Source organism: Lepisma saccharinum, chromosome 11 (assembly GCF_977018435.1).
Source record: "Lepisma saccharinum chromosome 11, izLepSacc3.1, whole genome shotgun sequence".
Lineage (NCBI taxonomy): Eukaryota > Metazoa > Arthropoda > Insecta > Zygentoma > Lepismatidae > Lepisma > Lepisma saccharinum.
In genome coordinates, this window is record NC_139239.1 from 45,587,631 (window position 1) to 45,612,279 (window position 24,649).

The 24,649-nt window shown below is 37.1% G+C and overlaps 2 protein-coding genes across 2 annotated transcripts in view; one reads left to right on the forward strand and one right to left on the reverse strand.

Moving 5' to 3' along the window:
* Positions 1-542: 542 nt before the first annotated feature.
* PIG-K (Phosphatidylinositol glycan anchor biosynthesis class K) lies at positions 543-18,277 on the reverse strand. The gene is made up of 8 exons (XM_083131005.1): positions 18,037-18,277; positions 13,638-13,780; positions 12,734-12,869; positions 12,008-12,216; positions 9,379-9,496; positions 7,751-7,861; positions 4,178-4,353; positions 543-906 (listed from the first exon to the last, which is right to left on the reverse strand). The coding sequence occupies exons 1-8, from the start codon at positions 18,103-18,105 to the stop codon at positions 825-827; spliced, it is 1,044 nt and encodes a 347-aa protein (XP_082987131.1). The 5' UTR covers positions 18,106-18,277; the 3' UTR covers positions 543-824.
* Positions 16,810-24,649, forward strand: part of LOC145994763 (cytochrome c oxidase assembly factor 1 homolog) — a 329,972-nt gene continuing 322,132 nt past the window's right edge. Inside the window, exon 1 of the mRNA XM_083131010.1 lies at positions 16,810-16,936. The gene's annotated coding sequence lies outside the window, so the exon portion shown is untranslated. The remainder of the gene's footprint in view (positions 16,937-24,649) is intronic.

Sequence of the window (24,649 nt, forward strand, 5' to 3'; positions counted from 1 at the left end):
ACAAATGATGGGTAGGCGATGGATTTTGTGATTCCATAAAAGGTACTTTAATATTCTGATGTGGGTGATTCCATGGTGAAGTGCGAGACTTTTGTAAGAAAAATGTGATAGTAATTTGTTTCTAACTCATATACTTGCGAATAAAATTAGTCGCTTCTTTTCTAAATTATGTTGGAGTAAGGTCCGTGTACTGACCATGGAAGATTCCGTCCGTTTTTCATAGAACGTGATTAATGCCTGGAGAATCAGTGCATGATGACTTTGTGCAGTGAGAAAACGTCTTGGAGTCATTGACAAGCAAACTCTGTGAAGTGACTGTTGGAATTTTGCCCATATTTTTGTCAAAGGTTACCAGACAAGTATAGTTTCAATTCCATGCAGGTTTTGTTTTGTTGCACTCTCTTCTTTTCTTGTGACAAAATGATATGTTTAGAAAGAAATGTTCATTCATACCAAACACACAATACGACAGCAGAATTTTTAAAAAATATATACATAATACAAAAACCAAACAATAAAAGCATATGGAGAGAACTCAATAATTAAAAATCACATACATTTAATACTTTGTTCAGGAAATGTACAACACACTTGTATGCAGTTTCTTGTCATTTTTATGCAAATCATTCATTTTGATTTCTGTTCTTCAAATAAAAACACACACTGTCAACATCCAGCAGACTAGAATGTGTGATTCATGACTTAAACACTTGTGATAAATATTTTGAAATTTCCATACTTCTTATGGTACCAGAGCTATGAACTTTGCCACTAGGAGAACTGTTTTACAATATTATACAACTACTTGCATTCCAGGTACCTGCTCACGTCTCAAACATGAACTCTGGGAACTGAGAAGCATATCTGTATTTCTTTACTGGTTCTGGCTCCTTATCTATAGAAACCCTGGAAAAAAAAAAATCATCAGCTGAACTTCAAAGGCATTGTCTGTCTACATACAGGAACACAGCAGAGAAATATTAGAAATACAAAACATCATCACAATTATAAGAATTATGAAGGGATATTTCAGTTACTGACCTAGGGTTGGAGATTCTGAAGTTTTCAAAAATCAATTATTGCATGAGAAGCCCAGTGTTACATTTGCAATAATACGCCAGTTAAAGTGTTCTGGTATGGCTTTAATAATATGACAGTCTTTAATATTCGAGCTGTACCAGCAAAGTATGTTAACTAACAATTAAGGCCACTGAATCAACTTCACTGAAACAGAAAACATCACCAAGTCATCTGACAATTAGGTTCATGTCATCAGTCAATGCCCATTCACAAAGAATAGTATAATCTAACTGGGACACTGAGCTTTGGCTAAATCATATCTGGTTGGCAACAGGGGAGCAAGAGTTTGGACTGCTGATAAGGTGGATACAATATGCAACTGGCCTGCAAGGAGGACTCGAATGATCCATGATTTACAAACTAAACACTGGGAATGGGACACATTACCCTCTCGACTACCACTACATATGGCCCGTACGTAGTCGAGCCTGCATGCTCTCCTACCACTATGTACAGCCCGTATGTAGCTGGTACTATTCGCCAAAAAGGAAATATCCTTGCATGGTAATGGCCAAGAGAATGTACGAATGCCTCGGTTGGGAAGGACAGAAGTCTACGTGTTGCTGTGATGTCACTTGAGCACGTGACTATCGCAAGCAATGAGCAAAGCACGTGTTTTTGTTTTGTTGCATATTTTGTAAAACAAAAGCAGAAAAATATGGAGGAGGACGATAGTAGTTTGTTGGATTATGTTCCGGAAGAAGAGGAGAGTGATTGTAGTGAGTCTGAATATTCAGATATATCTGATGTGGAAGACGAGTAAAAGTCTGTCAGAGATTGGACATACGTGAACGATCCTTTCAGTGATGCACGTAAGAATCCATGTTATAAGTTTGAAAATGACTATGATTTTCATCCTGCCATCGTGGCTGAAGAACTGTCAACACCTGGCAAGTGTTTTGAAGCATATTTTTCGCATGTTGTAAAATATTTGTGTGCATGGACTAACAAGAGAGCCGACATGGAGTACGCTGAATCGGATCATCTGATACTGACAGTTTATGGTCTCAAGTGGTATCCAGTTACAATTGCAGAAATGTACGTATTATTTTCTTTGATGTTTCTCAAGAGGATAACACATTGCCCTGAAATTAGTGATTACTGGTCTACAAGTGTGTTGTGTAGTGGCCCCAAGTGTTTTACTTCCCTGGTTATGAGCCGAAATAGGTTTCAATGTATTCTGAAATTTTTGCAATTTTCTGACCCTGCTCTTGCAAAACCCAAAGCCCCACTTACTCGGCTAGGTCATTATTTGGCTTTGTTGAGGGAGGCTTGCCAATTGTTGGTTGACCCAGGTGAACACATTGGGATAGATGAATGTTTGATGCTGTATAAAGGAAGATTACATTTTCGGCAGTACATAAAAGACAAACGTTCATGTTTTGGACTAAAACTTTTCTGTTTGTGTTCTAGTGTAGACAAAATGTGTGGATATACGAGGACTTTCGCCTTATACATAGGAAAAGATTTATATGAAATCCCTAGTCATCCTGACTCACATATTCTTCCAGTTTCAGAACATGTTGTATATTTAGCCCAGCGCCTTCTTGAGCAAGGGAGGTATATTGTCGTCGATAACTGGTACCTTTCTACAAGGTTGGCAGAATACCTTCTGACAAAAACACTTACATAACTGGAACCATACGTACTAATCGTGGTGTGCCAGAATTCTTATGTACAGAAGCACTTCAGAAGGGTCAATCCTGTTTCATTCGCAACAAGGATCAGTTGCTAGCAAGATTATGTGACAAGAGAGATGTGTATGTATTGACTACTGCTGGGATGTGAGCAAAAACTCTACACTTGACAGGAGGAAAAGTGCAGAATTTGAACAAACCATTGCACATTGAGAAGTACAATGAACTAATGGGATCAGTAGATGCAACTGATCAATATCTTGCTCTCTATAACCCTGCCAGAAAATCACATACCTGGCTCAAAAAATTTGGAATCCACATGGTTGCAAGGATGCTTCTGAATGCGAGACTACTGTTTCAAAGAACTCTTGTGAGGAAAGTAAGGATGAAGGATTTTATTTTACAAACATGTAATGAACTTCTATGTAAATACAGTGTGGTTTTGTGAATTATCGGAACAAGAGGGAAGCTCCACGCAGCATCCTCCGTTAGCAAAAGTACCCAGTTCGCTCCATAAGCTTGTCCCAGTTCCATCTACTGGACAGAAAAAAAGGAAACAGAAACCATGCAGAGTTTGCACAAAACAAGGTCACAGGAAGGATACTAGAACGATGTGTGCTGGATGTGAAGATGAACCTGGCATTTGCAGCCTCGCACATTTAGAAGAATAGCACACATAGTTCATGTTAGTCACACACTGTATTCAATTTTTCAATATAGTTTGGATTTTCACATTTTATCTTGTTTATTTGTTTTTCAACATCCCTTTATGTGTGTCTGATGTGGGACTGAATAATGTTAATTCTAATCATTTGAATACAAAAATTATGGAATTAGCAACCAATGCGATAGATGATTTGTTTGCACTATCGCTTGGGTGTTGCCTAATGCTCTCCGCATAGCATGGTCGTGGGATTCTGCTCTCTATCCACAGGCTGGGATTCAAGGGGGTTAATTGATACTCTACTGGTATCAGTTTATCAGTAAAACTATTTTTATAAATAACCTGTAATTTAGTGCAAAATTCTCCCAATTTTTAATTAATTTTATAAATACAAATGTAAAATTTAAATAACATGGTTTTGTAAATTAAAATTTATTTTTTAAAGACAACACCCATTGCAGTTACCTGGATACATAAATAATTAAGGAGCTTAATTAACTATTCAAGTTCTCCAAGAAACATTTGCAATATTATATCAGGATTGGTTTATCGGTGTCAGAAAATTATATATTGCCAAGAATGTCTCAACATAAACTACAATACTATTTCTTATATTAACTTTTATATTACAATTCTGTTAAAAGTGTAAAAGCTATAACTTCTATTCTTGAAACATAGAAAAAATGTGCTCAATCATGCAAGAGATTCTTAACATTAAAACTGACTTAGGCACGCTAATTTTTAGTTTACTTTAGGTATTTACAAAAATAGCCACATGTTCATTGCACTAGCATACCTTTTATATTGCTGGGTGGTGACAACTCCTGTCATGTTGAACATGCTCAGAGAAAGTTCTACCGGTCGAACGGATCCAAAGAAGTCAGTGATGGGAACCTTGTTGGGATCTCGAGGATAAAGATCTTTCCTCACTCCAACTGTGGAAATGCATACTCTCTTTGGACAAACATTCAACTAAAATGAAATCCGAGACACTCAATTCTGAGTACACACGTGTATCTAGGTGTATTTATTCTAGGAATGACACAAGAGACTTCTGATAAATAAAAATCACCTAAAAATGGAGTCTCAGAACAGGTGTTGGAACAAGAATTTTACACTCATTTCTTATATTGACAAATTTTATTCACAGAGAACTCACTAAAATTGTCTTGGTAAGTTATTGCAGTACAGCATTACAGCATTGTACTGAATATTTAAGGTATAGTGGAACTCTGATTTTATGTACCCACATTTTACATTTTTCCACATTCCCAAAAAAGGCATACATTATAACGTTTTCTTCAATTTTACATTTTCCTGCATTTCAAGTTATTGTATTTTCACCCTCAGAAATCAACATATAATAGAGGTTCCATAATTTAAAGCATTTTCATTCATTTCATCCTGAAAATGACTTGCATTTCTACTATTAATTACACTGGGGAACAGTGAAATTGCGGCACAGTGTTTGAGAGCTAATTTAGGGCGATTTCATGCTGCTGAATGATGATATAATAATATATTTCCTGAATTGGCTCTAATTTTTTTAATAAATGCAACTAAATCAAAATGGCGGAAACATACATATAAATGAACTTCCAACAACAATTTAATATTTCTTTCTGTGATTACAATCATTATTATAAAAATAAATTTATAGGCCTATGATCATAATAATTAAGGAAGTATGTACACAATGAAGTAACAAACTATGTGAAACATTTTCTATACAATTTCCTGCTGTATTGCTTTTTAGGACAATCCCTCTGTAAGCTCCAACAGTAGTCGGCCATCATGTGGGGATCCCACCGTCCCTGGAACCTTTCTTCCATTATCCTTATATCCTGATGGAACCTTTCTCCCTGTTCTTCACTAAAATCACCAAGGTTCTCAGGGAATCTGTCAATGTGGCTATGTAGAAAATGTATCTTCACACTCATATTAACTCCAAATTTCTCAAAATTTTTCAACATATTTCCAACTATATCGCGGTAGTTTTCTGCTCTGTGATTCCCCAAAAAGTTTTTGACGACGGACACAAAACTCAGCTAGGCCTCAGATCCGATGTAAGACATGTAAGTTGTAAAATTGGCATAATTTATAAGTGTACGAATTTGTGGTCCGTCAAAGATTCCTGCCTTCAATTTTTCAATACTTAGTCCTGGAAAAGTGTGGCATATATATTTGAAACAATCAACACTTGTATCTAAGGCCTTGTCAAACTGTTTTATCAACCCAAGTTTAATATGCAGTGGCGGAAGGATGATTTTGTCCCTATCAGTGGTTCATGAAAGATATTAGCTTTTCCCACTATAATATTTTCCCTTGGGGGCCAAACTTTTATCGTCCAATGCTTCTCTCTAGCACTAGTATCCCACAAACATAGGAAACAGGGATGTTTTGTGAACCCATTTTGCTGTCCTAGTAAAAATTTCACCATCTTCAAATCCACACACACGAGCCACTTATAATGTTTTTCTCGCAATGCTAGAATCTCAGATGATTTTTTTTGACAAATTTAGGTCACGAATCAAATCATTCAGTTGGCTTTGGGAGAATGCTTGCAGTGTAGAACTACATCCTTCAAAATCACTTTCGTTTTTATTGTCACTAGCACTTTCATCTGATATCTCAACGTCATCGTCGATATTTTGCGAAAAGGTACATACTAGTAAACGTAAATTTTCACTGTGCAGTATTGGCGGGTTTGCTGACTCTACATTAGGGTACACCCAATTACGCTTTTTGAATCTATTCATGCCTTTGCTATTTTTGTGCTGTGAATGTTAATCATTAACATGATTTATTGGTTCACTCCATGTCATGGGCACTCCAAATTTGAGTCCCTTTCGTCCGCCTTGGCCCCAATAACGAAGTGATTCCAAACAAGTTTTGCAAACTATATGTGGGACCCATTTTTTATTCTGTTGTCCCAGATTTTTGGCAAAATTAGCCTGATACAAATCTCTCACTACATCTGTGATATTTCTTCTCTGTGATGGTAGACAATATATTCCACATATATAGCAAAAAACATTTAGGTTGTTGAAACACTTACTACGTGAGGAACTCATATTTCCAATGTATTCACATTAAACGCATTTCGCTTAGTTATACTACAAAATTCAACATTAAGAGATATATGGCCTAGTAATGATTCATAAGTTGCCTAGCAACAATTTACAAATAAATAAATAAGTTTCTTAATGGTGAATTTCAGCACATTATCAAATTTTGATATTACCGAGAAAAGCGTGGAGTAATTTTACCTCCTACATTTTCCATGGTGTGTTTATTTTTATAACTGAAGTCAATTCAACTGAACCAATCATACAATTGGCAATCACAGTTGTTTTGTGTGCTGAAACTGTTATTAAACTTTATGCCACAAAATAAAATCTTTTTTTTGTTCCCCAGTGTTATTTTTGTATGTAGAACTCAGTTCAGTATCAGTTAAAATAACTGGAGAGTACATCAGAATCAGTAAATCCCTGCTTCATCAGATCACTAACATACTGTATGTACAATATGATGAAAAAAATTAGACAGCCATTACAAAACATCATGACTGCTGCCAATTAGTAGTCATCCGTCATCACCTCCTTCATTTACACTATTTCTATTTTGGTTATTTTGCTTCAGACAAAAACCTCTGTAAAAGTGTTCCTTGGTATAAAAAACTTGCTAGAAACTTATTAATTTCAAATGCTTGCTGCCTACATCGTCTAAGGTGTCTGTGAAGCAGGTTCCAATTAAGCAATATGGGCACAAAGGTTCTTGTGTCATTTATCAACAGTATTCTGCACAACACATTTTACATCGCAACAATGAGGATGAATGGTGAAAGAAATTATGTCTTACCAAGAATTTGAACCTAGTATAGCTGGCTTGTACCATGATAGGCTAACCACTCCACCACAGATACTGCCTCCTGCGGTCACACTTACAATCAACAACTAATAGCTAGATGGACTCGAGAAGGCCAGCCAGTAACATCATAGACATTGAAAGCATCTTCATCCATCTTTTTCTGCCTAAACTTCACTAATCACCTACTTATTAAGGCTGGTATGATTCATATTACTGCTATTGATATGGCTGCATGGGCAACCTTCTCCTTCAGACCTTCAATAGAATGCCACAGTCTCTTCCACGATTTTAAAACAAGTCTTAACCCAATGTAAATGCTGCTACCTTCCTGTGGCTTATACTTTATCCCTAACCATATCCTCTCCTCTTTATAAAATATCTTGGAATGCTTTAAATAACATGCCATAAGAAATTAGGTAGAAGAAACTTAGCCTTAACTTCACCATGTAAATGTAGTAAATAAATAAATCCATCTTCTATAAGGTAATAAGGTACTTACAAATTCCCCCATGGTCTTCTTACTGTCAGGTGTAACTCTTTCCAAAAAGTCTAGGGCATAATACGTGTACCTGTCTATAATGTACACTCCAATTGCTGGGTCAACATGATGCTGAAATAAAGAAACCATAGAGATAAAAAAAAGGTTTAGGCATGGTTTTGTATCTATCTGCACTACATTTTTTAAGCTAACAACTGGGGTTGAGACAATACATATACAATATAATAACATATACATTATTTTATAATTTCAACTCGTTTTAATGATTAAAAAGGTATTGTACATACACTATTTTCCAATGTTATTAAACATTTAGGGGATGTGTCAGATTAATTGGTACCAGCTGCTAAAGGAATATTGGTGAATTGGTAAAAGTGCTGATAATTTACTAATCTGATATTTCAATACACATTCTGTAACTTAGTGTTAGTGTAAGCACCTGCAATTTTTTGTTACTTTAATGCATTATGGTTTAACCAAAATCAATTGAAAACCATGAGAGTAAGTCAATGAATACAATATTGTATAAATTACACTGGTTGACATTTTGAGAAAAAAGTTTGGATGTTTTCAAATCAATAGGTGTTTCTCTAAGTATTGAATGCTGATCGCGGAAATAACATCCATTTTTTCCCGTTATGTCAGAATTATTCAATTTCACAATCAAAATTCTCCATTACATTTATTACATAAAGCAGCAATAGGGAAATTTTGGTTGTTTCCAAATCAACAAGTGATTCTGGAAGTATATTCAATGCTGATCACAGAAATGACATCCATTTCTTCGTATTACAACAGGATTTTTCAATTTCACAATCAAAATTATGATATTCACTATTACACAACGCAACAAAATAAATTTATACAAGGGAAATTTTGGTTGTTTCCAAACCAATAGGAAGTGTTTTGAATGCTGATCATGCAAATGGCATCCATTTTTTCCAATCACGTCAGGATTTCTCACAATTTCACAATCAAAATTCTCATATTCACCATTCCACTACACCTATTCCAGAATGCAACAAAAGAAATTTCAGTTGTTTACAAACCAATAGGTCATTCTGGAAGTGTTTTGAATGCTGATCACGGAAATGACATCAATTTCTTCCCATCGCAACAGGATTTTTCTCCACGTCACAAAGTTAAATCACCCACCATATTAAAACATTGAGTATTGGACATTTTGTGAAGGAAATTTACATGAGGGATTTCGAAAATAAAACTACGTAATCAAAATCCATTCAATTTTTATGACAATGAATCATGTGAAGGTGGAAGTTGGATTAAATGCACACAATTCTATATGCATTTATAGTTCAAAATTGGAGGATTTGTATTGTAGAAAATCAATATTTTTAACAAAATCTAAACAGATCTTACTATTGGGGAAAAAATGGAACTAAACATTGTGAAATTAAGGCAGTTACAATATTGCTGTTTTCTGAAAAAATAGACATGATGGGTAAAAATGGATTTCATCTTTTGAATCAGCATGCTGAAATTATTCAGACAACAGTCATCTCTAGACATCCAAACCCATTTTGACTAGTGTTACTAACTGACATACATGTAATTGACTTCACAAACACTCTACTATATATCTTACTTATGTCACATAAATTACTAACCGAAAGAGAGTCTTCTCCCGCAAGACTACTAGCAACAGCCAAAATATTTGGTGAATAAAATTTCTCGTACATGGAAGCAGCCTGGCAGGTGTCCACCATGAAAAAGATTTCATGATACCTGAAAAATGATTTTAAAAACTTTACAGTTCAAGCCTCACACACATATGGATATTGCAATACTAAGCAAGTCAAACCTGTGCTTACAGTGAAACACATGATTTCAGGGACTTCTAACAAATTATAATCTAAGAATATTTGACCCCAATTTGAAACATAACATAGCGAACTACTGTCTGATTAAAAATTATCCATACTCGAGTTTGGACTTTAACTAAAAATTAACTAGTAGACCTACATATTCAGGGTGGCTACTCTAGGACCATGATAAAATTCAAGTATAATTCCTGGTTTTCAAGGCGAACTTTCCAAAAATTCAAGCAGATGTTTTTTCTATTTCAACCTTGTGTATTACCTACCGCCTCTCAACATCCACACACAAATATCTTAATAATATAAAGGGTCTATGTGATTCCAACATCCAAAAATTATAATTCAATTAAACGATATACGTAATATAATTAAAATATTTAATTTAAGGTGCTGAGTTTTTATTTACAATCAGAGGCGCAACTGAGCGGGCAGGGAGAAAATGCCAGGATAAACGTACTAATACTAATAATAATAATGTTATTATAATAACTTTATTATTATTATTGATTTGTTTTATTTTACTTCGCTTCTTGTGCCATGTTTGGCTAATTTGCAAAGATGGGGACGAGTGATATGATGAAATTGATGAATGGACAGTCACAAACATCCATGCCCAAGCCGGGATTCAAACTAGCCTGAACCAACATTGTTGTTGTTGTTATTATTATTATTATTAGTAGTGGTAGTATCAAAGACATTATTATCCTCATAAATTATGCAAAAAGGGGGGTAGAAGTTGGTGCTACAGCATTTATTATTTAACAAACTATTTCAATTATTTTTTCAACACATGGCACAGTAGTTCGGATCCCACTTTAAACTGTAGGTCCAGTCCCGATTAGCCTTTCTGTGCATCAAGTGGACTTAAAACCACAAATCAATCAATCAATTTTACAACTTTTTTCATTTAGATAGTTCGGTGCCCAGAGCCTTCTCCCGGCACCTCCTAGCTATGGCTATAAACTTGATAAGACTAAGAAAAGGAGGAATTGCGAGTGAAGCAAGCAAGAAAATTTTACAAAAATAATTTTTATTTGCATAAAATGTGAATAGGATTTGGATTAAAAAAGTTGTAATTTTTCACGTCTAAGGAGAAAAAATCAAGCAGAATTCAAGCAGAATTCCCGGAGCCAATAATTCACGCATAATTCCTGGAATTCAAGGAATTCCCAGTGAATAGCCACCCTGATAAAAATTTAGCAAATTCAATTCTGCATTAATCTATGCTAACCAATTTTTTCGAGTATGCCTCATATATCTTTTATCGTTGTGAGAACAAAAAAAGTGTCTTTAGGGGGGAAGGGGGGTGCAAAGGATCGCTCTCTTTGAAATTCAATAAATAAAAAACAGGTTGTCCGGTCGTGATGAAACTTTAGTATGGTGCAGGCAGAAAGGTTTTAAACACAATGCTTAATTTTCAGATTTTTAAAATTTGTCAAAAAACCTTTATCAACTTTGCAAAACACCTTTTTCTCAGTATTGGGTGATCCTACATACAATATTGGCCTTGTTTTGAAGCTCTTTGCATCTGTTTTTAAAATCCTTACTTTAAATCACCATACTAAAATTTCATCACAATCGGACCAATCGTTTTTCATTTATAGAATTTCAAAGAGAGAGATTGTTTGTAAAATCCAAAAAAACTGGCACTTCTTTTTTTCTCATGACAATAAAAAATATAAGGCTACCTCGAAAAAAAAAATGGTTAGCATAGATTAACACAATATTGAATAAGATAAATTTTGATGTAACTCACTTTTATGTAGTTCTACTAGTTGATTTTTAAATGGAGTCCAAACTCGAGTATCTATAATTTTCAATGCAACAGTAAGTGTTTCTATGTGAAATCCTGTAATATATGGATATTTTATATCTACACGGATGGCCATGAAAATAGACGGCTGGGCAGAATTGCACTGTTGCCACATATGGGGAAAGCAAAGCAAAAGCAGGGAAAAAGTTGCTGGTTCCCGTGCACCCGAGCTGCGTTGCCTAGTTCGAGCTTCAGACCGACCTCTCTCCAGGGCACTTTGGTGTCATCCCTAACCTTTCCAGCCAGTACTATCAGTTTGTATCATGTGGATTACAAAGACCAACTCTACAAGATCTTTCATTCTCTTAAACCTCCGAACACCCGTGGTTGTCCTCCGGTGTGGAAACAGTGCAAACTATTGCCACCTGCCTACTTCATGGCCATGTATTTAGGGGCATATATTTTGTGGTGAATACAAGATCAGAGCTTTTTGGTCAAAAATGCACTTGGTCACATTTTATTGGAGCCAAAAAGATAGGAAAATACAAACGGAAGGTATGTAGGATTGCGATCATTCCTTATTTATGGGAACCATATGTACAACACAAATGAAATTCCACCAGGAAAATTTCATCCCACCAAAATTCCTAACAGGAAGCAACTAACCTTCTCTTCTGCCACATCTGTTCCAAGGCATCTGCCAACTCTTGGCTCGTTATCTCCTCCGAGTCCTGGAACTTGAGGAAGCCGTCTCCTCCATGGCCCGTGAGATAAACGAGGATGTTGCTGCCATCGTCTGTGAGCAGCTGCTTCGACCTTGGTGTTCCTGGAGGCAGCCTCCCAGTCAGCAGACGAACAAAGTTCTCCACAGTTACCTGCAGTTACCATAGTATCTCTAATGAGTACATACAAACAACAATGGGAAAACAGAAAGAGAGTTGCACAGTTGTTAAATTGTATATCTGTGCTTACATATTGTTCTGACAAGACATAAATTACAATTTGCACTAATATAATTTGTAACCTAACTATAGTGGAACCCTGATTTTACATTTTCCTGCATTATACATTCAATCTTGATGGTCTTAGCAGAGCAAAATGATATGAAATTTTTCTCTCAATTTAGCTTTTCCTGCATTTTAAGTTTTTCCTTGGCTTGGTCCCCTGAAAAATGTAAAATTGAGGTTCCACTGTACTTCTAAGATGTTAATAGGATTGGTATTGTATACCTGTATCATTTACAACTCTACCAGTTTCAAAAAAATAGATTCAAAACTCTAATTGCATTTAAAAGAATCAATGATTTGCGGTAAATTGATTCATAAGAATTTTGCAGAAACTCACAAAAATTGATAGTTTGAAATTGTTACACAATAATGCCATTTTTCTTACCTCATACCCCCTGTAATCAACTTCCACATCATCACCATACACATTGATATGTTGATTTGCATTATTGAAAACTGTGGCAGGTCTTGGATTTCTTGGGTTGCAGGCCATATCATCAGCCACCATCAAGATTATCTGGCTGCAAAGGAAAAATTGAAACCAATTAGTGTTTGGTAAATATTGCAAAAAATTCCAAGATTACAGATTAATTGATTTCATTTATTTTACTTTGCTTTTCTGCCGTTTGCATCACGAAGATGAAGATGAATGGTGATAAGATAAATCTGATGAAAGGACAATCACAAACACACATCAGTCCAACAGAAGATTATACTGGCTGTGAGTCCAGACACTAATCTTGTTAGTCGGTAAAATGCAGTCCAGGGTGTACTATATGGAAGAGAAGTTAACATTTGGGAGCCTTTTGAAAGGGTCATCATCTACATGCCGAAACATTACAGATAAAACATAGCTGTTATTCCTTATTAATTAAGTAAATAATTGTATTGTAGCACATTTATTAATTGGTTACTAAACTTTAAAAAAGGAACATGTACCTGATTACTTGAAACTTCAAGTTTGGCACAACTCCTGTTTTGTCTTCTTTTGTAGTACAAACACGATAAATATTTACACAACATTGATATTAGAAATAGTTTAAAAAATAATTTAGAAAGGAAAAGGAAGGAGAATAACACATTTGCTACGCTGTAAAGTAATTGTTTGAAAAATATCGACACCTGCATACATCGACATCTTGAAGTAGAAGTTGTTTGATGCTTGTTTCAACGTGGTGACAGAGAACTGCTTTACGCAAATTATTTTGCAATTGATTGTGGGTTACTTCTATTTAATGTCCACATTAACATCATTTTCATTACACTATGAACTACAAACTAAACTTTACCTATCTGGTATTCCAAGTCTCTTAACACTGCGGTATATAGATAATACATTTGCAACATGTCTGTAATTGAACCAAAATCTTGAGGTATCTACTAGGACAGCCCAGTTGTTCGTATGACCAGCTTGTGAAAAGTTGTCGGGAATCTGCAAATAAAAAGTAACATGGCATGACTAAAATGATGTAATAATAATTGATAAAATCAATAATTACTGGCTCTAATGAGACAACACGCCAGACACCTTCAACAGAGGCAGCTTAAGGGCCGGGTGACTTGTGCAACATTCTCAGGGAAGGGTGGGTGCCAAACCAGGGTGTCCTCTTGATTAGCGTGGCTATATGCTTGTTTGTTTGCACTTTATTCACAGAAAAGCTAATCAGTACTGGATCTACAGTTTAAAGTGAGATCCTAACCACTATGTGGCTCCACCGGGTGTGTGGCTGTTACATAATAAGTATAATGCAAAATCATGTGGCTAAGAGATTAATGTTATTTTTATGTCATTATGCCTACAATAAACGTGTTCTTTAACAGTAACAGTTCAATTATTTTTAAAGAACGGCTATTATTTTTCGTCATTAAAACCGTAAATGTACAAGATTGTCGTCTTTTTTTAATTGTAGGAAGGTGGAAAGTAGGGGAACCAGGGTAGAACAATGGGGAGCGTCAGAATGGAAAGTATGGGGCACAAAAAATCCACCTCCCCCGGGTGAAAATTTTGGAGCAAATGAAGAATATAGAGAATGTCTCCAATTTCTTTATTTTTTGTTATACTAACTAAATTTGGCCTTCTAATCACGAATCTGTTGTTAAAATGCAGGGGTCACGTGTGGAATAGGGAAAAAAAGCCGATATAAGTGGACATTCTTTTTTTACAGCTGTATCGCACTGTTTTAGGAACAAAATTTTAACTAAGCTTGCCTAACCTAACCTAACTGGAAATGGTTTGTAGGGCTACCCGTGCATGGTTCGTGGGGCTACCCGTGCATAATGTAATGATTAGAAGGCTAAAAGTAGTTAATATACCAAATATTAACAAAATTCGAAATCCTTTCTTACCCTAACCTTACCGAAAATGGTTTGCGGGGATATCAGTTAAATGTTTTGCCAATGAGCACATATTGTAACAAAATATAAGGTTAAAACTTCGATAGCGTCCCAACACCTCTCACTCGTTTATTTCGTCATTTTTAACATTCGTACATACCTATTCTGCATTGCAAAAGATTCTTCAAGGTGTTATTTTGCTTTTTTCACGAAAAAAAGTTCAATTTTTGACATAAAGAGTAATTATTAAACCATTGACGTTAGTCCAACAAACCATTGACGTTAACCCCCAAAAACCATTGACATTAGCCCCAAAAACCATTGACGGTAGCCCCACGAAACCATCATGGAGAAGAGGTATGCCTACAAGGTTAGGTTAGGCTTGTTAGGTTCCATTAGCACTCTTTTCGTTCAATTTAGCATATACGGACAACATCGGTTTTTCTCGATGAAAGAAAATACCAACAAGAACTTCTAAATGATACAGAAACTAATTTCGGTAAGTAGTTTCGGTAAAATTTTCGTATCCCCAAAACGTATTTCTTCAATTTTACAGGAGAAAGTACTTACCGAAATGGGTTTATTTATACTTTAGGAAGGTCTTGGAAGTTTGCTTTCAACTCGTTGAAATTTTTTTGCCGATAAATCATGTAATTTTCGACATTAATGTCGCTCCGATGCATGAAAGCTGTTCCCTTGATGTCCCTCTACTACGTGAACCAAATATTTGCGAGCGTTTCATGACGTAACAACCGGTCAGTGTTTCCAAATGCACGGTTTTGTAACTGTGTAACAGTTCTAGAACGTAAATAAACGTGAGTTACTGTTCATCATTTCTGATTACGAACTTGCGACAACATGACGTGCACGAGATCAGTGGCGTGCTCAATGTGAGGTTGATGGGGGTGACAACCCCCCCCCCCCTTTCGCCCAGTATCTCTAAGGCTATTTATGAATGGTTCGTGGGCTATTTATGTATGGTTCGTGGGGCTATCCGTGAATGGTTCGTGGGGCTATCTGTGAATGGTTCATGGGGCTATCCGTGAATGGTTCGTGGGGCTATCCATGAATGGTTCGTGGGGCTATCCATGAATGGTTCGTGGGGCTATCCGTGAATGGTTTGTGGGGCTATTTATGAATGGTTCGTGGGGCTATCCGTGAATGGTTCGTGGGGCTATCCGTGAATGATTCGTGGGGCTAGCGCCAATGGTTCGTGCGGCTATCCGAGAATGGTGTGTGGGGCTACGAATATTTTTTTCGAAACCAATTTTTAACTATTGAAACTTTTGCGTGGCCCTACTAACCTATCCACGCGCCAATGGTTCGTGGGGCTAGCGCCAATGGTTCGTGGGGCTATCTTTTTCACTATTGAAACCTTTGCGTGGCCCTACTAACCTATCCACGCGCCAGTGGTTTGTGGGGCTAGCGCCAATGGTTCGTGGGGCTAGCGCCAATGGTTCGTGGGGCTATATTTTTAACTATTGAAACCTTTGCGTGGCCCTACTAACCTATCCACGCGCCAGTGGTTTGTGGGGCTAGCGCCAATGGTTCGTGGGGCTATATTTTTAACTATTGAAACCTTTGCGTGGCCCTACTAACCTATCCACGCGCCAATGGTTCGTGGGGCTATATTTTTAACTATTGAAACTTTTGCGTGGCCCTACTAACCTATCCACGCGCCAATGGTTCGTGGGGCTATCTTTTTCACTATTGAAACCTTTGCGTGGCCCTACTAACCTATCCACGTGCCAATGGTTCGTGGGGCTAGCACCAATGGTTCGTGGGACTTTCTTTTTCACTATTGAAACCTTTGCGTGGCCCTACTAACCTATCCACGCGCCAATGGTTTCAGTTGCTTTGTTTTATTTCAATCACTTATCGCACAACACTCTTGCTACCTTGCGTTCTGACGTCAGCAGACTGAAGTTTATTTTTAGGCTAAAGGCCTATGTTGTTATCCATATCATTAAAATTTCAGTAACCACCAAACGTCTCTAATTCCCTTATTTTCGTATTTTCCACATTCATACTTACGTATTCTCCATACTAGTACCTAGATATTTTGCTATGAAGAAGGTCGCAACACTGCATAACCACTGATCATGGACTACGCTAGTCAAGATTTCTCCGCCATATCGCGTGTAACGCAAGCAAAAGCGAAGAAAATAAAAATACTCCATATTTCGAAAATTGAGATTATTTGCCTGCAAAAAACGAAACGCGAAATAGAAGAATCCTTACGAATGCAGAATATGTAAGTATCAATGTGAAAAATACGAAAATAAGGGAATTAGAGACGTTTGGTGGTTACCGAAATTTTAATGTAGTTTCTTGTGTAAAAATGAAGAAATCCGTTGGGACGCTATCGAAGTTTTACCAATATACGTTTTGTAGCACTAGCTTCCTCACTTCGCACGATGCCTAGAAGAATGCTCGAACACCGTTGCCAAACTTACCTCTAATCAAAGTTCGTCCTCTGTTCCGCCATGCATCAATTAATGATCTTCAAGTAACAAAGCAACAATTAATGCTGGTATCAGTTTGTTATATCGGAGACACTTTTCCTCAAATTTACAAACTACTTACGGAAATCAGTTTCTGTAGCATTGTCGAAGTTCTTCCAAGGTATTTTCTTTCATCTTTCAATCTATTTCAGCCGGAAATCAATTCCCGTTGCTTCAATTTTAGCGAAAACGTAACCACGGCGTTTTTTTTAACTGTTTGCCTAACCTAACCTTCTGTGCATGGTCCAAGGGGCTATCCGGGAATGGTTTTTGGGGCTATTAGTGGATGGTTATATGATCCCAAATGGTTTTTGGGGCCATCCGTGAATGGTTTTTGGGGCCATCCGTAAATGGTTTGTGGGGCTTGCACCATGACGTGCGTTCCGTAACACTTTGAGAAAATGGCTTATTTTAGTGTAAAAAATGTTTCTAATCATGTGAAAACCTTAATGGCACCTTCAAATATGTTCCGCAATACACAATTGGTAAGTACGAAACATACGAAACACAAAATATCCGATTTTAAAGTGTCTCCGATATAACGAACTGATACCTTAATGCTCTGCAAGTAACGAAGGAACAGTGTGGAGAATGATCGCGGTAATGAAGAACGTAATTTTGCAACATATATAGACGTAAGTGCACAATTTTTTCACGTGACCCCCCAATCTTAACTCCAGGTACGTTACCAGGACTGCAAATTTAGTGCGTATAAGAAGTAGGAAAAAAATTGGAGACATTCTCTGTATTCTTTATTCTTACCAAAATTTTATCTTGAGCCGCCCCTGGCCTTGGTCTGATAAATATTATCGTAATGATTTGTAACATCATTAATAGTAACACAACTTACCTTCGCTTGCACTTTCAAGGCCGGCCAAATTAATAATAAAGTAAGTATGTATGAACAAATTCTGATCATAATCGCGGCTTATAATATTTGCTATTGCAAATAATTAATCAATTTTTATAAATTGTCGGATTCTGCCAAAACTAAACATCACCTTCTGTGCTCATTTCCTGCAAGCAGACGCCGGGTTTATCAACATTGAGTTATTACGATTAGTCCTATGCTGCGCGTTAAAATAACTTCGATTATGTTATAGGCTGTGTTATCGTACATAATTATACGATTAAGATTAGATAATTGAGTCAGTGTCATGAAATCGAAGATGGAATGAATATTTTCTTTTCAACCAGATTCTATATATATGTTTGTTATTGAATGCGGGATAATTTGTCAAAACAAGGCGTTTTACAGCTGTTCAGGTGTTACATTTTGATTCCTCAAATTGTTCACAATCAAAGTATCTGGTCACGCAAGTTTTTGCAATTCATTGTCATATTATTGCATGCACTGAAATAAAATTTTATGCACAGATAAGCTAATAGGCATTAAACTTACATTTAAAATTTATACCTTTATTCATTACGGTCGAAGCTATAAACATCGTTCTGGTACGGTACAGTTGAATCTAAAACTCTTGATTTGAGTTCTTCCAGTTGATGGGTTCAAGCCGTTCATTTGTGCGAGTCGATTCATGAGCGCTCGCTCACTGAGTAGAGTCGTTCAAATGAGTCGTTCAAAAGAGTCGCCAAGCTTCTTTTTCTCGAAACACATGTCTGAAGAGGGGGAAGGGGGTAGGAGGTATTGAAGCAGATGATTGTATTTAAGTAAACGAACACAACGTACGTCCTTCAAGATTAATAAATTGTATTGCATTTTTGTGCATGTGTGTGTGCGTGTAGCCGACTAGATGGCCAAGATTCTGAAGTAATCGACATTTGATCTTGCCACAGAAGTTCCCGGGTTCTAGTCCCGGTCTGGGCAAGGATATTCTTTACGAGTGTCCCTTCATCTATATCATCACGCATCATCCTCATCGTCGCGATTACTTAAAATTTGAAGAAAAGCGGCATAAAATAAGAAAAATACAAATACGATTCTGTATGTGTGTGGATATACATATATGTGTAAACAGTAAATACACACACACAAACAAAATTTATTGCACATACTTGTTTTCATTACTCTGTCTCATGAGTGAGATTTTCTATATTTGTATCTTGTTTCAGTTTACATTTCATACTGCGGATAATGCAAATTATGCAGTACGATAGCATACACAGAAATGCTATATAATTATATCAACCTTTTATTAGTAATAACATGCATTTACATATTCTTCCTTTTTTGCATTCGATCACTGGTTTTAATATCGCAACAAAATGCACTCCAGATCTGCGCTGCGACACATGCTTGCATTTCCACGAGCATCGCTCGTTCACGACTCTTGAAACAGCACGAAGAGTCACAGCACAGTCCCACGACTCTTTCCCCATCATTCGTTCACGACTCGCGAGTCGGCACGAAGAGTCATTAAGCACCTTAACGACTCGCTCGCCTTAGCGACTCTTCTCCTCCCTCATCGTTCACGACTCGCGAGTCGGCACGAAGAGTCATTAAGCACCTTAACGACTCGCTCGCCTTAGCGACTCTTCTCCTCACTCATCGTTCGCTCGCGAGTCGCGAGCTCTCTTACACAAGGCGCGGCGGCGGCAGTCTCGCCAGCAGACTGGATCTACAGTTTAAAGTAGGATCCACCCGCTCGCTCTCCGCGGATGGCTAACAGCTGTGTTTAAGAAATATATATCGCTCTTGAACATTATCCATGTCGATCCCATATCCATGTCCATAGCTTTTTGTTGTTCTACAGTCATTCAATATAAGTTTCTGCCAATATCATAATGTATGATCGAATTTCTATAAAGCGGGCCAAATTATACGTATGTATTTTTTTAATGTTGCTTTCTACTAGTAAAACACCTTAACACGTAGGCTCACCGCAGATGGCCAACAGCTGTTTATATCACTCGTGAACATGACCCATGTCCATCTTACGTAGTTGTTCCTAATTCTGCAGTCATTCAATAAAAGCTTTTTTGCAGTATCATGTACGATGAGATTTATGATTAAACTTCTATATTTATTCTTTAATGCTGTTTTCATTAGTAAAATATTTACACGTTAATGTTAATGAAATATTTCACGTCATATGAAAACGATTTTGTCAGACAATGTTTAAAGTTCACTTAATGCTCAGATAGTCTAATCGGGATTGAAGCTACATTTTAAACTGGGGTCTAAATCACTGGGCAAGGTGCCTCCACCGAGGATCGAATCCGAGACAGGAATCGATTTCCTTACCAGGATTTAACAAGGAATGAAAGGATGGCTGAATAACATAAATAAAACATACCCCATGGTGCATGTTCTTTGTTTCTTGGTTTCTATGTTGGCCAGCTTGAAATAATCTTGGAGTGACAGATAAGTGGTGTCGCCCTCCTCAAAGTAAGCCCATTGACACCGAAAGTTCCGGGTTCGAACCCCAGCCCAGAGATGAGTGGTAATCTGTATTTAACCTCTTGTCAAATACTCTAATCACCATCCATCCTCCGTCGTTGCCTTGTAACGATACCTGGTGGATCCCACTTTAAACTGTAGATCCAGTCCCGATTAGCTTATCTGTACGTAAAATTCATTCATCCTCGCTGTCAATACTAAGTAATTAGGTATAAAAGATGCTTAAAATACAACAAAGCGTGTTAGGCAGTTAAAATATTAAAATTGAATTAATAAATTATAAAATATAATTACTGCATGCTAATTTATAAGAAATTATAGCATTTTAAAATTTGTTTGTTCCTTAATGGGAAAATAACTAGTAGCTTATTTCTTCTGTTCATTCTCATGTTAACAGATTTGTTTTCTTGGATAAATAAAATTGAACGTGTAAATTAAAAGGTTTACATGTGCACGAAGCGGAAGAGCAACTCGATCGTTTCAACTCGTGAATGAGAATGCATATCTTGTTCGCGATTTGATTTCAAGTTAAAAACACCTGTCTGGTCTTGTTCGCTTATCGATTTCAAAGCATAAATCGGTATCGTTACTCCAATGAGACGAGATTCTCGGACAGTACATTTTACACGGAGTGTCTCTCATCATCTCACCAACTTTGGAAGGGTTGGCCCTGTTTTCATTGCGATTTTGTAATGTCCTGCTACTTGTGAAACTGATTCACTTCCAACAATTTCAGTCGCCTCTGTGGAGGAGTGGTTAGAACAGTGCGCTAAGAGGAATCTCGGAATTGAGTGTCACTTCATCAATTTCATTATATCATCACTGATTTTCATGATCGCGATTAGCCAAAGTGGCAGAAGAGCAAAGCCTGGGCAAAAGTGGTATCCCGAGCCGCTATGTGTTTCCACCGAATATCGGCCATAGGACTCCCTGCCCTCGTGCCGCGATGTGCTAACCACTCCGCCACGGGGGCCGGCCCTCCCCATCACATCTCTGTTTTATACTAAAGGCTATGATTGAATATGAATTTAAAATTTTGTGTGCGTCACTTAGGCTATTTTGCACCCTTCACTTTATACGGGATCCAGCCCCTTACCAGAACTAAAATAACATAACTGTAATGTCCTGTAGTAACTAAAATATTAAAATAATCTGACCGGTTAAAAGCTGAGGCTGTAAAGGCACTCAGCACACATATGGACAACACACAGGACAACACACACACACATTCCTACGAAAATTATACTGGCCGTAGGTATAGACGCCAGAGCCTCGTTAGTCTGCAAAATGCAGTCCAGGGTGTACTATGTGGAAGTGAGGTTGACAATTGGGTGTACTACGTGGAAGGATCATCCCTTAAACTATATTTCTCGAGACCCTTGATGTGCTAACCACGCCGGCATACATTATAGAATACTTGAGTTAGTTTTGTCAATATTAATTTTATTGATTGCATTTTTGTTTTGCAATGATTTTGCGCACTGAATTTTCATATTTATCTTTGCTTTTCATTTGTGTTTTACTTTTATTTTGTATATAATGCTGTGTTTCTATTGGTGTAAATTTGTGATTCGTCTCTAATAACGTTATCATTCCAATGTGATTTAAATTTTAATCTTCTAGTCTCACGTGTATAATATGTAAGTATATGTATGTACACATGCATACAGAGAGAAAGAGAGAGCGATTGTATTGGGAAATTGCATGATATGATCGTTAGAGGGGAAATCCCCACCGTTCCCCGCATAATTTCAAATTTGTTCCTTGTATTACACAAAATATATTAAATTAATGTTATAAAAAATTGAATATCCATTATAGATCGGATTATAAGAAATTATGTATAACTGCGTGTGTGAGCGTGTGTTTGTCTCTCAGGTTCTTTATTAAAAAAATCAGAAAAACAGAACATAATGTAGTATTCAAATATAAAAAGACCTTCATTTCACGAGTCCACTTATAATTAATTCATTATCATGTGGTTTGTTCTATTAGGTAATTCTTAACTGAATATAAAAAAATTGTAAGTTATAATTTTTGTTTTAATACATGTTTGTTATTTTCACTAAAGGTTTATCATTTGAACTTGTGCTTGCTGCTTGTATTACGTCATTTTTGGATTTGGAGTAACAGAAAACAAAAGGTGTTTATTGTCTTTGATCTTGCTTTAGAAAATAATGATTGGTTGATTGATTTGGTTTATTTTACTTCGCTTTTCTGTCACTTTTTTGGGTAATCGCGAAGATCAGGATGAGTAATGAGGTGTACTAACCACTCCACCATGGAGGCCGGCGCTTTAGAAAATAATTAAAAGTAACAATCGCTTTCCACACTAAGTATTTTGTGTTGCAAATTATAAATTACTGCCCCCCCTTTTCTGATTCACCCTAATAGCATAGTGGTTAACGCTGTCATGTATTAAAATGGTCTGCTTGGCAAAAATTGTTATAAGTCCACTTTTATGCTCCAATAGGCTAATCGGGTCTCCCCGATGGCGTAGTGATAACGTCGCCGGTAATCAAGGGGTACCGTGTTCAATACAAAGTGGAGGTTCGGATCCCACTTTAAACTATAGGTCCAGTCCCGACTATCCTATCTGCACATAAAGTGGACTTAAACAATAACAACTCAAAATAGGCTAATCGGAATGTTGTAATCAAGAGGTCTGTGCCTAACACCTTCCCAAAATTTTTACAAGACTGCCCTAATATTTTTACTAACGTTTAATTTCTTGTAATTTTAGCGCTAATGGTTTGGCCGAACTTGAAACTACAGGACAAATTTGTTGGCTGTTCTTCGCTGCCCGTCATGGGCTGAGGTTGCGCGCTCTCTCTCTGCAAACAAAACTCGCGAGTCGACTCTTTCCTTCGTTCAAAGAGTCGCTAAAGTGTGCCACGACTCTTTGAACGAAGGAAAGAGTCGACTCGCGAGCATGCTCCTTCCCCTCTCATCGTACACGGCACGTTTCAGCCAGCTTTATTCAACTAGGGGTAGGGAAAAGGAACAGAGAGGACCCCCCTCCTTCTCCTCTCAAGTCCCCATTTGCTGCCCGCAGAATCGACTTGCTTTCTTTCAAAAATTCTGGCCGCCAGGCGAGTATGCACTTGCGCATGCGCCTTCCTCGCAAAATTCGTGGAAAGGAGAGGGAATAATGGAATAATAGTTGCTTGGCGGGCGGATGAGTCGTGGCACACATACGACTCTTTGAACTTGTCGTTCAATTCTGGTGAACGAGTCGTTCACCGCTCACAAGAGAGAGTCGTTACTTTTGAACGACTCGTTCACGAACGACCCATCACTATTCCAGTTCCAATATGGCTCCTATTAGGAAAAGAGATTTAATAAAATTCATGATCGCATTTAATGAACTGGAAAGCAACACGAGTGTTTTAACTTTCCCGAAGATTCAGACAAATTGTGAATCTAGGTATATGCAGTACGTCAAATGGTGGTACTTGTATTCCTCTATAGAAAGATTTAAGCGAGTGAATTACTTGCATCCTAAGACTCCCTTACCATCGGAGACAGACAGTGAATTCCACAGAACTTTTGGAATGTCTCGCGAAACATTCCAACAGTTAAAAACATTTTTACTAGTGGAGAGTAAATTTCGAAAGCCGTATGTGAAAGGTCAGAAACCTATCGAATTTGAGAGGAAACTTCAGATTGCACTAAGTTACTTGGCAAATGAATGCACTATGGAAGCAGTTGCATTTAAATTCGAGAGTTGCGAAGGTACTGTCTTGCGTTGCGTGGAGGAAGTGACAGACGCACTCTGTAGAAGATCAAGTGAGGTGATATTATGGCCAAATATAAATGCATGCGAAAAGATAAGCAAGCTGTTTGAAGAGCGAGCTTCATTTCCAGGTAACTTTTTATGGTATCAGTTTGATATAGGGAAAATACATTTCACTCGTTCATTTCGTCATTTTTTACATTTGTACTTACCTATTATGAATTCCGAAACATTCTTTAAGGTGGAATTTAGCTTTTTCACGAAAATAGCTTCAATTTTCCACATATCGAGTAATTATTGTTCGTTCCTCTTTCGCTTGTGTTACACACAATATGGATGGCAAATCTTGACTAGCGTTGTCTATCA